Below are 15,268 nucleotides of genomic sequence, written 5' to 3' on the forward strand. Positions count from 1 at the left end.
TGTAAAGTCAGACCCCAAATATGCTTTTTTAGCGCTGACACTAACAACAAAAAGATCCTGACGAGTTTTTAAGACTCACTGTTTTTATTTTCTAAGCCATCATCCAAAGGCTGAGACCGATAATATGTTTGAGCCAGACACAAACATGTGGATGCTTCAGCTGTCTGCACACAACATCCACATGTTTGCCTCTTTCTTGTCTGAAAAACCAAATCTCAGGTTCATGATTAATCTGGAGTTCCTGGAAGTCTTGGCTCAGACTCTGAGTCTTGTCCAAGTTTAGCCTCAGACATTTTCCACTCTTCATTTCCTCCTTTGCAAGAACTTGGAGCAGCGATCGCATGTAGTGTGTCTGCGTCTGAAGAATGATCTTCAGGATCAATATACAAAACAGTCTTATGTCATGTTATGTCTTATGTCGCACATGTGCGTGCGCCCCAGGGTGGCTGTGGCTACAATGTAGCTGCCATCACCAGTGTGTGAATGTGTGTGTGAATGGGTGGATGACTGGATGTGTAAAGCGCTATACAAATACAGGCCATTTACCATTTACCATGTTTGACCTTTGACCTTTTATCTGTAGGTACTGCATTCTCAGAGGTCTTCACAGCTACAAATCTTTGGCTACAATCTGAAACAGACCAATGAAACGTAAGACGTCTCAGCTCCAGCCAGGCCCCAGAAAGCTGGACAGTACATCTTAGTTTTCTCTGAGATGTTAACTTTGACAGTGCTTTTATCAATTATGTAATTTCAGCCTAAAAACTTTCCCCAAACCAAACTCCTCCAACAGGAGGATATTCAGTTTAGTTATTTTGGTGTTCAGCAGCAAAGCCCTCCTGCACTTTGGCTCCTCCAATCCTGCGTGCTGCACACGACCAGTTTATTTAATGTTGTTTTGAAAGTTTCGCTGGCACAAACACCCGCTGGACAATCTGTTTATTGTCCCAAAAGTCTGTCAGCTTTGGTCGCCAAATGTTTTGTCGGGAATTTCCCTTCGTCCTGGATTTCTCTGGCTCGTTTGTGAATGGTATTATGAGTTACGAGTATTTCTGGGCCTTTTGAAAAGTTTTCAGATGTTGAACACATTACTTGATAATTCTGTGAACTGGAGCGACGTGTATGTGAAACAAAGGGAGTCGTGAAGGGTTCTGCTGCCCGCTCTGCCATTGATGACCTAGATTTTTCAGAGAACAGAAGCAGACCTCTTGTAATGAACAGATGTGTGTTTATCTTTGCCAAACCACTTCCTCACAGTTTATTAATAGGGCAGAGTCCCAGACCTGGAGCTGAGACGTCACCTCTGCATTTGCAGCTCACGCCCGACAAACATCTCAAAATATTCTCCGGGGTTTTATTGTAGCTGAGGACCAGAAGCTGCTCTTTGAAATGTTTATGACAGCTGGCAGAGTCGTCGCCCTGAAAATAAGTTTGAAGTCGAGCAGTGTCAGAGCTGCCAGACTAACAGAGTACACACACGAGGCCACCTGTGCCCCTCCCACCCAAGGGTCAGCGCTTATGGTAATTTAACCTCCTCGCTCTGTTACTGAGCAGCCTGTAAGCTCTCAGTCCCTGTCGGGAAGCTGGAGCACTCACGGGTGTAGTGCAGATGCACAGGATCATCCACGAGCAGAGGATGCTCAAATAAACCTCTGCTGAGGTGTAGACATGCAAGGCTGCACACAAACACATGCGGGACATGCTCTGTGGCACTAAATCAACACTTTTATCTCACTCTGCCTACACACATCTCCTGACCCGATACTCTAGAGTAACCTCTGCAGATGTTTCGGTTGCATTGCCTGATACTGCAGCACTGCAGCAGGACCAGCGCAGACTCGGGGGTGCTGATGGAAATCTCGATGTGCTTCATGACGGCTGATACTGAGGCTTCAGCTGCCGTCAGTCACTATCACGAGCGACACTTAGAGACACATACAGAAACATTTACCAAAAGGACGGGCCTGTGGTCGATCCTGGATGTATTTAAAGAGCAAAGCAGCAACAGTTCAAAGGCTGCAGCTCTGGGTTCATAATGTTGCTGCAGAGGCTCTGTGGCTGTGGGCTTTATGGGGCCCAGAGGCCACAAACACCAGAGTTTTAGCCACTTTGTCCTTGTTTGATTTGTGTTGTCATCAGAGGGCGGGGCATTCCTGGTGGTTTCCTGGTAACGTCCACGAGCTCCACCCTTCAAACGCGGTTGTCGTGGTGTCATTTATCTTTGCTGTGGTGACAGTCATGAAATATGAACACGAGTCGGATGGATTTGAATGTTTGTGCTTAATAACTCTGTTGGCCTTTTTCTCTTTTGGTTGCTTTTTTCCTTTTCAGTGTTTCGTGTAGTCCTGCAGGTGTTTAATCAGGAAGCAGAGTTTGAGGCGCTGTGAGGCTTTCAGTGTTTGTGGCCACGTAGGATTTGTTACAACCAGTGGCAAACAGTTGAGGACCATCGGCAGACTGCTCCGTGGGGGGTCTCTGACCCACTCGCTGTCCACCGTCACCTACCTCGCTGTGGAGACGTATTATTCTGAGGGTTACAGGGGCTCAGCTTTTTTTCAGTACTCATGGAGACACAGACACACTTCATATTTCTTTAATTTTGCTGTGGAATAAATACCAAACGTGCTCTCACTCAAACTTGGGGGGCAGGTTAATGGAAATGCAGAGCGGAGGCATGCGAGCGCTGCCCTTCTAACAACGAACAGAGGACCTGAAGTCGAAACAGGTTTCTGTAGTGAGGCAGGGAAATCCTGTAATCATATTTAAGGCCTGAAGGAGGAAATGCACGCCGCAGGTCTGGATTCATGATTGTAAGATAGGAGCAGTAAAGTTTTCTAGATCATTTCATCTCTGTAACTGTGACATAAATATTCAGCCGCCTCACGGTTAACTTGTCTTTCTTTGTCCTTCACGCTTCCCAAAAACCACAAACAAGATTCCACTGTGCAGTTTAGGAGCACTGACCTTTTAAAAACATCCTTTCTCCACGGCAGCACTATCACATCTCACCCTTTGTAACACTTTTTGAGCCTGTCAACACTTTTGATGACGTTTTACATCAAGATTTGCTTTAGAAATGCAAAAGGAAATAAATAGTCCTTATCTAGGTTTCAACAGTGGAGATCAAAGTTAGCCGACTACCTGTTGATTTGATGACAGAGAGCATCACAAATACTACAGTAAAAGATGCTACGATTGGTCCACAGTAAGATGAGGAATTAGGTGCACAGACTAGAGTCGAGTACTTGACAGTTTGTGCTGCGGTAACTTTACAGCCGGGCCTCAGCTGTAAATTGCATTTGGCCGAGCAGAGAACCTGTAAAGATGTTCTGCTTCCAGCTGATTTTAAACTGAAACTCTGAACATGAGCAGCTTCAGGTTATGTATTCAGCATAAGGTGATTCAGCCAAGCAAAGGCTCACTAACCCATTAGTCTTGTCTCATAAAACAACTGGTGGTGAATGAAGACATGTTGTCCTATTGTTTCTGTTACCCATCATCTGTTCCTCCTGACTGTTGGACACGGACTTTGAGTCAATAAAATCCAGAGATTTCATATTAAATTGACTCTTAAGCTAAAGATAATTCAATAAATATGGATTTTTAGGTTATGTTGTATTTATGTTGTAATTATAAATGTCACTAACCAGTGAAGCTGGTTTGGATCTGAATCGACACCTGATATTCTCTTTATTGGACAGTTTCCCCCCACTATGCTCCATGCTTCCTCCATGACTACCTGAGAATGCAAAGCATGCAACGTGTCACCTCTGGGTCATCAGCCCGACACCTCCGCGACCCCTGACCTCAGACCTGTCCAGCTCCTCGCAGCCAGGCCCATCAAATAACAGGGCCGGTAGGGGGCGAATGCCTCTGCAGAGGATGTGACCACAAACAGGAAGAGGGAGACAGGCACAGACCTGCTTGGTGAGACTTTTTTCCTTCTTTTTACGGTGACTGCAGCACAAACCTCTGAATTCCACTGCTGTGGAAAGATGCACGGACACAAACAAAGCCTCAGGTCTGACAGGTTCCCATTAAAATGTCTCATAACCATTATCATGTGATTTTACGTGTGTGTGTGTGTGTGTGCATGCACTGGCAGGCTTGAGCTGGATTCCAGTCCCCATGCTGGGTGTCAGGAATGTTACATTTGTGTAATGTGACAGCATCAGCAGTCGTGCTGTGTGTGAGTGCAGAGCAGCATTGCTCTGTATCTGCCTCATAACTGCTTCCACTAAAAAATGTTCATTTCCAGAAATCACAGTAAAATATTTTGGTTTCACCGTGGACGGACTGGATTCCTTCTCTTCATTTTCTTTTCTAGGCAAGGATAAATTTAGAAAACACGTGTGAAGGTATCCGACCAATGAAATCACAGCCCTTTGAACTGACTTGTTAATGCAGCGCAGAGGTCTGCTCAGCTGTACCCTCAGTTTGACATCACATGTTTTCACCCTTTTCATGGGAGCGGGAGTTCCTCTCCACATGTCCCAACACATCCTGAACGTGCGTTTGTGTCCACACTCCGCTGCAGTCCCCAGCAAATGTGTGCAAAGAGCCACGCTCAGCCCACAAAGGCTGGGGGGGGGGGGGGGGGCATTCAAACAGCCCCCAAGAGGGAAGTGGCGACATGCGGAGAAAACGTCTCGTCCCAGTGCTTCCACTGAGGATTCATGTGCTTTTCTTTGCATCATCCCATTATGTGCAGAATGTATTTGGGCTGTTAAAAACGTGCTCATGAATCAGAGTTATTGTCGCTGTCATGTGCAAGCAGGCTGTGCTGAAATCTCGCAGCGGGAGGACATAAAAGCGCGTCTGGTTTGGTTTCAGCTACATCGAGAATTTCTTCTACGTCTAATAATTGTTCCAGTCTGAGTGGATGATGCAGCTAATTTATCCTGAGCTTTTCATTCCTGAACAGCTGCTAATCGAAATTCACTCCTATGTTCATATTAGCTGACACAGATGTGGCTTGATTTATTTATTTGTTCACTTCTGTAGTTCCCCAGAGTGTCTGCGTAGTGTGGCAGTTTGCACACTTGGCTAACACGCCAAAGATTCCTGGTTGGATTCCCCGGAGACGACACACGTCTTCCTGCTGTGACGAGCCCTTTGTAAATAAGGGAGCAGCAAATAGTTTGTAGCTCACAAAACAGAGTCCGCTGCCTTTGTGGCAGATTTATAACAGAGTTATAATAAAAAGCACTTTTAAACTAACCAGGAAAAACATCCTTAATGTGATTGGTTTAAAGGAGAACAAGCGAACGCCACATCAGAAGAAACGCCAAGTGTTTCTCTCTGCGTCCAAAAGTTTGTAGTAAATATTTTATGAACTCGGCGTTTTGCCTCTTACTGCGAGCTGAACTCCCGTCTGCGTTTTCTCCCCATTCCCACCTCCTCGCTGCATCGCTCTCCAGTGATGGTGGTTTCTGCAGGAGATGCGAAACTCAGCGGGACGGTCGTGAAAGGGAAGAATTAGACACAGAGCGGTCATAGCTGGTTTGAGACGTTTTTCTTTTTGGTTTCTTGGAGCACGTCAGCTTAGAGAGACGAGGCTCCGTCTTTGACTCACGCAGGTTTTATTGTTTCTGCTTCTTTGGACATTTCTTCACCTTTCCCATGCAGTAAAAGGGTTTTTCTTTCCCCCCTGACTGAGGCTCAGAGGGTTGTGGTGTGATTTATGGGCTGTAGTCTTTTTATGACACTTTGAACAGAACCACTCCATCATTCTTTGTTTTTCTAATCCCGAGGGAAAAGGTGGGTCCATTACTCCAATCAGAGTGAAGCTGAACCAAGTCTGAACCGGCTCCTGACTCTCGGCAGCTGAGTGCATTTTTGGATGTTCCTTCTGCCGTGGTAGCTGATGCGCTCAGTTTTACAGAGACGTGGGGAAATGAGCTTAATTGCACATTCAATGGAGATTTCTATCAAACTAAAAGGACACAAGTTTGAAGGCTTCAAGTGTTTCCAAATTCCTGAATCTTCTGTTGAAATCTTCTGGTCCAGCTGTGGCTCTTGGATGCATTTCAGCCTCTCAGCAAAGGCCCCACAGAAGAAGTAGGTGGGTGTCACTGAAAGGCAGCTGGTAATCAGCAGGTTTCCATGAACTAACATATTTTCTGTTCCTCTGGGGAGTGCGGGCTGAGGGGGCAGCTGGATGCTGTCTGCAGAGGCAGTCTCTCCCACACTGACAGTTTCGCTCATTTGTTGCGCTTCTCTCGTGTAAACTCAACATTTGTCTTTATTTTAGCTTTGACACACAAACGCCACATCTGGAAATGACCTTTGACCCCTGAGCCTGATTGGCATGCAGTGTGTTTAAATGTGCCGTTTCTCAAAACATCCTCCAAAATGGAGGATTCCTCGCTCTGTGGTTATTCAGAGAGAGATAAGATGAGAGCAAACAGCTTTCAGAGGTTATTGTGACATCTCGTCTCTTTCTCACCAACTCCAAGGACGAGTTTGATCCTCGGCTGCGTCAGCCTGTTTCATTTGCAGCGCTGCATGCTGGGATTAGTCAGCTCATGTTACCCATAACCTCTGTGTGTAGGTTTCCACCTGTGTGAATGTAAAGCTTTTTTTAAACTCTTACATACCGAACGTTTCCCCTTTAATCTTGTGGGAGAGTAAAAGCTGAAGTAAGTTCCTTGAATCCCGTGCAACATGGTAGAAGCTGCTGAGAAAGCTGGGCCGGTGGCACTTCGTTCACGGGCTCCTGTTTCTGTCAGGGTCTAAAAAAAGATCTACACAAAGCAACAGACAAGACTGTTTTCACACTTCTTGGACTGGTCAACACTTTTCCAGTTTGGGAAAGAGGCACCTATTTTTATGTGGATGAAAACCGATGGAGTGTGAGATTGCGGGATAATAACCAAATAAAGACGTTGGCTAAGCTGGCCTGTTTCTCCCTGGAAGAAGAGAGCGTGTTATTGTGTTTCAGGCAGGAGGGAATGTGAGGAAGGTGTTGGGAGGAGGGGGAAGGAGAAAGACATCATGGGTGATTTTCCACCCCGTCTGCACTGCTTCAAACATTTGCACCTAATGTTTTCTTTAACGTTTCCACACAAAGTCGGTCCTGTGTTCCCTGACGCTGCCCGGGAAGCACGATCTGACGTGGGAAAGAGTGTGATGGTTGTCCAAGGATACAGTAGCTCATGTGGTGGCGTCAGCATAGCTTACAGGGAAAGTCAGGTTGTCTTGGCGTTCCTGCAAGTCTTTCCTTGGATGTCGCTGAAGTTGGAGGGAGTGATGCTCCCCCTGCAGCCCGGTGTCGTCAGTCGCAGCCCAGACATGCCTGCAGATTCCAGCCGCCTCAGGTCAGGTTGTCTGATCCACTTGAGCTCATACATGGACTCGTTATGTTTGGATAGCTAATGAGATTCTGGATCATGAGCGCCTGTTGTACATTATGAGTTCAGACCACTGTGGTCGCTTACGCTCACCCTCCCCTCGCTCTCTAAGGACAGCCAGCAGTTTCACAACACGTGTCTGAAGCTCGCTGCTGAACAGTGGCGTTATTATCTACTGCTGTTTTGTCTTCAGTGTACAGTCTGAGGCACTTTCAGGAAGAAACACGGGACTCCTATCTTGATGGGTGGAATGAAAGAGGCTTTTTAGCAGCGGTGAGGGTTTATTTAGGAATTCCTTTGGCGTGACCTTATTAGATCAGCACATGCTGGGCCGAGGACGGGGAGGGTCAAGGACGGGCAGAAAGAGGCCACTGTGCAGATCTGTCAGCAGGAATGGACAAATGAGAGAGGAGGAGGATGGAGCAGATCAAAGCGGACCACTTTAACCATGACATCACTCAGAGGAAAAGTTCCACTGGCCCACTTTTCTTTTTTGTCTTCTCCCACAGCGTGTGCTTCATGCGTTAGCCGTGTTTCATGTGCACCTTGAGCGTCTGGCTGCTTTCCTCGCTAGCATGGAAAAACTGAGCTGGAGTCCAAATAATGTGTTGGGCTTTTTGATTATATCAGTAGAGCAAAAAAAGTCAAGCCTTGGTGTAGCTGAGATGAAGGTGCGGCTCGGTCACTCCTCCTCACACAGTAAAGACATTATGTGGCCGTGTGTCCAGCTAGCTCCTACTGAAGCAATGTTTTGTCCATCAAAGCTCCAGAGATTCAAAGACTTAAGTGTGCGAGATGGAAAGGCTAATGTGTAGGTGTAACAACATTTTCCTTGCCAATTAGAGTCGCGTGAATCAAAAGCAAGCTTTGTAATATGTTTCTGTTAAAGTTTGTGTTTTTTAAAAATGGGCTTCATTCCTGTTAATGTTGGCACGTGGTCTCAAAACGGGCACTGAAAGCGTCAAACACGAGGTCTTTTCCAGACTTCCTTCCACGCTTGAATTATCAATCAAAGCGCTCGCTGGTGACCTCTGAAGCAAAGCAGAAGGAAGCATGCGCTCGCCTCATCGGAGGCGATCATCCATTTGGACACATTTTCCCACGGTGGGTTTCTCTTGCAGGCACCGGTGTCAAGTTTTCACTCAGTATAGCTGCAGCAGCTTTCACTGGCAGTAAAAAGCCTTAAGAGTCAGCAGGTGTGTGCAGGTTTCTTCACCAGGTGAGACCAATCCCAGTCCTGTCCTCGTTTATTATTGATCTGCTAGAGCCAGCCATTGCTGAGCCATTACAACCCTGGTAAGGAGACGTATTTTGAACCATGACTGACTCGTCTCCTGCCAACTATGACAGCGTTTCATATCTGCATCTGGCAGATAAACCGAGGTACTGACATTTTCATATCCTAAAGATCTGTATAGCTCTGTGTAAATAATCATTTTGTACAATACGATAATTTTTAATTCTACAACTGTTTACAACTTGCATAGTTCCCATTTCTGTATAGCTGTATATCTCAGATTCTGTAAAGTTATTTATTTCATATTCTGTATAGTTTTTCATATTTATATCCTGTTCATATCCTGTACATAGCTTGTACTCACTACAGCCTGTACGTACTTATAGTTATAGAATATTCACAACATACTTCATACCGTGTACATTATAACATACCATAATAGACCCATTTCTGTAATATACTCACATATCTATATTATTGCTAATATATATTGTAATATATCTATATCACTAAAGCACTTCTGGATGGATGCAAACTGCATTTCGTTGCCCTGTACCTGTGCATGTGCAATGACAATAAAGTTGAATTCTATTCTATTCTAATTCTATCAGGACAGATGCACACAAACTGCAGTTTCACTGAGTGGCTGAAGCATACAGCAGCGACGCCTTTCAGCCTATGGCGTTATTTTTGTGCCACTATTCTGAGCGCACGTGAACAAACTTTGCAGGTGCAAGTGTTGCATTTTGAGGAGAAATTTATTTCGAGCAAAGAAAAGCTGAATTTGAGTGAACAAAATTCATTGCTGCGTACAAAAAATGTATTTCAGTATTTGCTATTATCCACACACACACACACAACAGCAGCCCCTCTCGCTCAGTTTTTGCATTTGCGCTCGCTCACAATGTGTTGCTCACGCTCTCAACATTTCTGCCCGTTCGCGCTCAACTCTTTCTCTACACCGTTATATTTGTGCCACAAAACCAAACTTTTTTTACGTGCGCTCAGAATAGTGGCAGAAAAATAACGCCGTGTTCAGCCTGCATACCCTCAAGTTTCAAAGCTGTAACATTTTGGGAGGAGTTTGTTTGAAACCTTTGCAAGAAGAAGTGGAATAGGAGAGGAGTTGTGCACTATAATCTTGAAATTGTTACTATCCTGCAGCTTTTCCTGCCCCTACTTTTGACGTAAACACTAAAATCTGTGTAACACTCTCAAAGCTCAAACTTCTTGGTATCTAGAAGCTTATAAAGACTGCTCATCTCTCAGCTGTTCAGAACTGTGTGCAGAGGAACTTGTAGCGCTGCCATGTGTGCACTGTGTCACATCATCACTGCGTCTTCAGCGCCAGCCCACACCTATCTGCATACTTTTGACTGGAAGGTGCAGCCCCAGAGGAGAAAAGCATGCAAATGCACATTTAACTTGGCACTAACACGTTCCCACATCAAGAGCACGTCTCTGAGTGGCAGGGCGGTCCAGCAGCTCGTACACAGGTCGCTCTTTTCAAGGCTGGACACACTGACTGGTGCTTATTCATCTCTGCAGGTGCGGCTTTGAAATTCACGAGGGAGGAGAAAGTCAGCACAGTTTACATCTTGTACATCATAAGATTTGCTTTCTGTGGCAGAAACTGAGTTTTAAATGCACAGGAAAAATATTCCTGCTGTGTTGTTTTGGAGAGAGTGAAAGCTGAACTCTGTTCACTGTGACTGACAGTGCAGCTTTCTAACAATCAAATGAATACGTGTAATATGGCTAACTCATTTAAAATCCGTCAGTTTTCACAGTTGCAATCGTTTGTTTGACAGGAAAAGAAACTACCATCAGAAAGTCTGCCTGTAACATTTGCCTGTAATGTCTCTGGTTTAAGATAAGATAACCTTTATTAGTCCCACGTGTGGGAAATGTGTTGTTTCATGCACGAGTGAGGACGACACTGCAATTCAATTCAGCTTTATTTATACAGCCCCAAATCACAACAGTCGCCTCAATGTGCTTTATACTGTAAGGTCGACCCTACAATAATACATACAGGGAAAATCCCAACAATCATATGACCCCCTGTGAGCAAGCACTGTGGCGACAGTGGGAAGGAAAAACTGCCTTTTAACAGGAAGAAACCTCCGTCAGAACCAGGCTCCGGGAGGGGCGGGGCCATCTGCTGCAGTCAGGTGCTTGATTTGCACGGTCAGCAAAAAATGAATTGTTTCAGCATTTAGTCTGAGTGTAGTCAGAAGTGATACCAACGATGCAATATTTGCACCACATGCAGAAATATTGCTGCTAATAAAACATCAGTTGGCTTTACCTACACATGACTGTCTTTATGCCGAACGTTCGGCCGAATAGCGTGATGGAAATCCCACAGCCGTGATTGATTCGGGCTCCGTCATGCTGAGGGAGTGTTTGATATATGAACATGTGTTTTCAATGCAGAAGCTTCCAGCTTGGACTCACTTGGGGGTTTCGCAGTTTGAGTCAGTACACCGACTCTCAGAAATACTTTGTTTTATCTCTCCATAAAATGGTAGCGAGCATCTCAGACTGATGACCTCCGGCACTATTAAACTTTGCTATTTGCTAATGAACAGTATATTTAGTCCTGAGTGTGCAGGGGTCCTCGCACTGTGTGCTGTGTCTGATTGGCTGAATGATTCCTGCCTTGGTAAAGCAGGCCCTGAGCCATGTCGTCCCTGTGAATGTATGTTAGCAGCTGGGGAGAGAATAGGTGGCTGTACTGTGTACCAAGCTGCTGTGACCTGCTGGTACTGTGCACAAAGCAGATGATCAGAGCTGACAACAGTGTCTTAAAGGAGAATGTTGTATCTCGAACGCAGCAGCGTGTGCTGTGCCATCAGCTCCTCCCTCTGGTCCACTTCAGACCGTGCACTCCAGCGAAGGTTGCATTACTCGTCATCGTGCATGTATGTGCACGTCGTGGTTGTGTAAATTTGATGTTTCCGTTTCTTCCTGTGTGGTTTTCAAAAGCTTTCAAACCTTTTATGTTACGCTGAGTTAAAATGTGGAGTTCCCAGTGTTTGCAGCAGGAGTGGGCTGGTAGCCAAACTCGTGCCACAAAGATCATCCATGCTTTTTTAAAATAAGAAGCTGATCTTGATCTTCAGAACACACGTTCTCATCTACTTATCAACCATCTGATCTTATTCCTTATCTTAAACCTCTGAACTTCATCAGGAACGTGTCGAAGACACCTCGGTCTTATCGTAGTTGTGTTCGTGTCTTCAGTCCAGGAATGCTGCTTCACTCTCAGGACTAACCCAGCATGTCCAGCTGGCCGTCAGACAGACGGGGAGGGATTCTTCAAAAAGAAATTAATTATTTGTGGCTCTGCTTCTTCCATCAGAGCAGGCCACTGCAGCTTTCATGATGTACACTTCTTGGAAGATTTTATCCCCCACAGAAAACACAAAGACGTCTCTGTTTGTCTATCTTCAGCATGTGAGTTTGTGCATTAAGGTCCCTGCAGGAAAGGATATCCGTGCATACATGTGGACTTTCCCGAACTTTATCTAATAAAGAACAAAGGAGCACAAAGCGAGACCTTTACTGTAACAAATGCCTTTTTACTGGCAAACATGAATCGGTGCCTGGTGGCCAAATGAGGGGTTGGCGTGTGTGGAGTTCTGTTTTTGTCAGTCCGACATACTCGACTGGAGAGAGGTTAGCTTGTGAAATGCTGGGGTCTGCTTTAAATTTGCACCTGTTGGCGACATGATGGATTGAGACAATTAGCGTCAGATGGCTCTGCTGCTGAGCAGCCTTCCAGGGGATACGCAGCCGACATCGTCTCCAACCTTGTCAACTTTCACCTTTCTGTGTTTTGTTCTCTTGTAATCGTTCTGCTCTCTACTCGGCTGCTTCTGCCTACAGTTCGGTCACTGTCGAGCACTTCATTTGAATTTCGAAGCTCTTTATCGCTCAGTTTTGGCTTTGTTGGTAGCGTGTTTATAGCCATCCAACAGAACGGCAGATTAAAACCTGCAGGCACTTATCATGTTTGAGTTCAAACAGAGTGACATCCAGTGAACCAGATCCAATGCAGGCTGGTGTTTAGAGCCCTTTTGTTTGTTGACTGTATACAGAGTTGGCTGCAGAGAGAAATGTGTCCGTGTTGAGGCTTGAACGCGATGACTATCTAATCTGAAAGGCACCAGGCGCGTCCTGATAGCCGACTTTTACAAACCGCGTGGGTCGTTTTAGAGATGAAAAGGGCAAACGTTGGAATTCAAATTGCTCAAGATGCCCTTAATCTTCCCCCTGATCCGTTTGTTTGGTTTGTTGCTGTTCGGTTGAGGCCGGAGCCAGCAGCGGTGTTTTGTAAAGGTTACATCTAAAAAAAGCAGCTTAATATATGCTGAGCCCAGCGTGGCTTCAACCAGCCCCACCGTCGCAGAGGGATGGACTTGGTTTGTAACAGTAACCAAGTGCTGCCTTAGTACTGAGCGGCCCAAAGTGTTCAATCCCCCACATCATTACACCAGCAGGAGTTATTGATACAGGGATCCAGGTTTTCACATCGTTTACATCAAATCCTCAGCCCACCGAGAGCCAGCAGACCGGCAGCGAGTTTCCTCTCTTCTCCAATCTGGTACCGAGTTTCCTGTTGTTGGCTCAGCACTCGGTGGGCTCTGTGGCTGCTTCAGGATTCAGTGTGGTGTGTGTTCACAGATGCTCTTCTATATTCGTTGGTTGATTCCTTCCTATCAGCTTGATTGTTGTTTGGTCAGCAGCTTCTGAAATACTCTTATTAGCCTGTCGGGCAATAAAGTCTCTGTCTTTCCTATTTTGTGCTTGCTTTGAACTTCAGCAGGCGATGGAGAACTAGAGGTAAAAAGCATCAGTGGTCACGCCCAAATGTTCGTCTCGTTGAATGTCTAAACCTCTCGTTGTTTGGCTTTATGGGCAGCAGTTGTTCAGGTGCAGCGTTGCTGCTTCAGCTCCTGCACATGCTGAGCGTGTGCTTGCCCCCCCGTGTTGCTGCTTTATGGCAGACGAGCACCTTGGATGCATTTGAGTTTGAGTGAGGAAGAAACACTGTACAAATGATTATTTTATGAGTTCAAAAATCGATGCCAAACATTTTAGGAAAGTAATCTGTTTCTTCGGGCAGATGCTTCAGAAGAACGGCTGCAGATTCTTTCCAGGTATAGCACGTCAGCTTATGGATAACAGAGAGCTGTCCATCTGTTTAATGCTGCAAACATGAAGATAAATTTATTGTCTGAATTCTACTGTAGTTTGCTCCAAAAATGCCCGTCACAAACTTGAAGTTCTTAATTCTGCTGACACGACTATTTCAATAACCCCTTTTTCTTTCTGTCTATGCTCTTTTTATTTCCAGTTGCAGCGGCCCGACAAGGCTGCAGAGGCGGCTCACACCTACTTCCAGGCCAATCCAGAGCATGTGGAGATGGGCCGGGACCTGGAGCAGTACAAAAACCTGCAGGGCGTCGAGGAAACTCACTTTGTGGACCGAGAAGCCCGGCCTCACCAGGCAAGACACAAAACCTTAATCTGTCAGACATTTCAGTTTATTTGGGTTTCATGTCCTGATGCATCTTCATAAACCACGTGTACTGAATTTAATACAAAAAGCATTTCTGCCCGAGGTTTCACTTTTCCTACTTTGCTTCTTTCCAAAAGTTGGAAACCATGGGAAGCGGCGCTTCCTGTTTGAAGGGGCTTTGTGTTAATGGTGCTTGCAGTTTAATGACTGGAAACATCTCAGTGGCAGCTGTGGTGAAGCTGCCTCTGAGTGTCTCACTGAGTGAAACTTGTGCTTCAGTTCAAAGTTTTAACTGTGGATGAGTCCCAAGTGTTTCTGCTGAAGCATGTGCTGCCCCGCCCTTCCTCAGCGGCAGAACGTGACGTTCACCAGCTGTCATCATTATGGGAATCATATTGCTCTGCGACTATATGGCTGAAATCGTTTTTGTCTTGGTTATCGCCTCCTGTCGCAGCGCTCCTTCACAGCGGCAGTGCAGTTGTACGATAAAGGCGACTACGAAGGAGCGACTGCTCTCTTTGAGGAGGCGTTGGTGGAATACTACAAGGCAGACGTGGACTGTCGGGCGCTGTGCCAAGGCCCGCAGAAGTTTGAGGGCCAAGATCACCTCCGATACCGCTACAGCCTCCATGAAGTCGTATCAGGTAAGAAATCAGGCGCTCTGTCGAGGAGGCGTCTGGGTTCCAGTCTGCCCTTTGACCTTTGCTTTGCTCTCCCGCTTTTCACTGCAGTAAGCAAACAAAAGAAAGCAGTTGAGATCCAGAACCGAGGTCACGTCTTCTCTCACGTGTCCCGCGCAAAGTCAAAAGCTATGGCACGTCTGTCTGCACCAGTCAGAGTCGAGTTTGAGCTGCATGTTTAAGAGTCCCAATAAATCCCAGTTTAGTTGAGTCTGTTCAGAATTATTAGCAGAGCTGTGCGGTTAGCTCTGGGAGGCAGTCGACATGCTTCATAACCATGTTTGGCAGAAACGGCCTGAACCCAGGCCAGCTCTCTCTCCCGTCACCTCATTCCACTGCTGCGATCGTTGTTCTTGGCGTCTTTGCTTAAAGGAGCATTAGTTACTACATGCCTGGGCTCATTAACTAAAATTGTAGTGACATCCATGCAATTATTGGATGTGTTTTGGTTTTTATTCATTCAGAATAT

At 45.8% G+C, this 15,268-nt stretch overlaps 1 protein-coding gene across 3 annotated transcripts in view; it reads left to right on the forward strand.

Moving 5' to 3' along the window:
- Positions 1 to 15,268, forward strand: part of p3h2 (prolyl 3-hydroxylase 2) — a 43,609-nt gene that overhangs the window by 18,467 nt on the left and 9,874 nt on the right. For all 3 annotated transcript variants that reach the window (XM_076880198.1, XM_004570219.2, XM_076880199.1), the window contains exons 2-3: positions 13,955 to 14,107; positions 14,574 to 14,763. In XM_076880198.1, the coding sequence (XP_076736313.1) occupies positions 13,955 to 14,107; positions 14,574 to 14,763 (343 nt within the window). The remainder of the gene's footprint in view (positions 1 to 13,954; positions 14,108 to 14,573; positions 14,764 to 15,268) is intronic.

This window comes from Maylandia zebra, linkage group LG23 (genome assembly GCF_041146795.1).
Source record: "Maylandia zebra isolate NMK-2024a linkage group LG23, Mzebra_GT3a, whole genome shotgun sequence".
Lineage (NCBI taxonomy): Eukaryota > Metazoa > Chordata > Actinopteri > Cichliformes > Cichlidae > Maylandia > Maylandia zebra.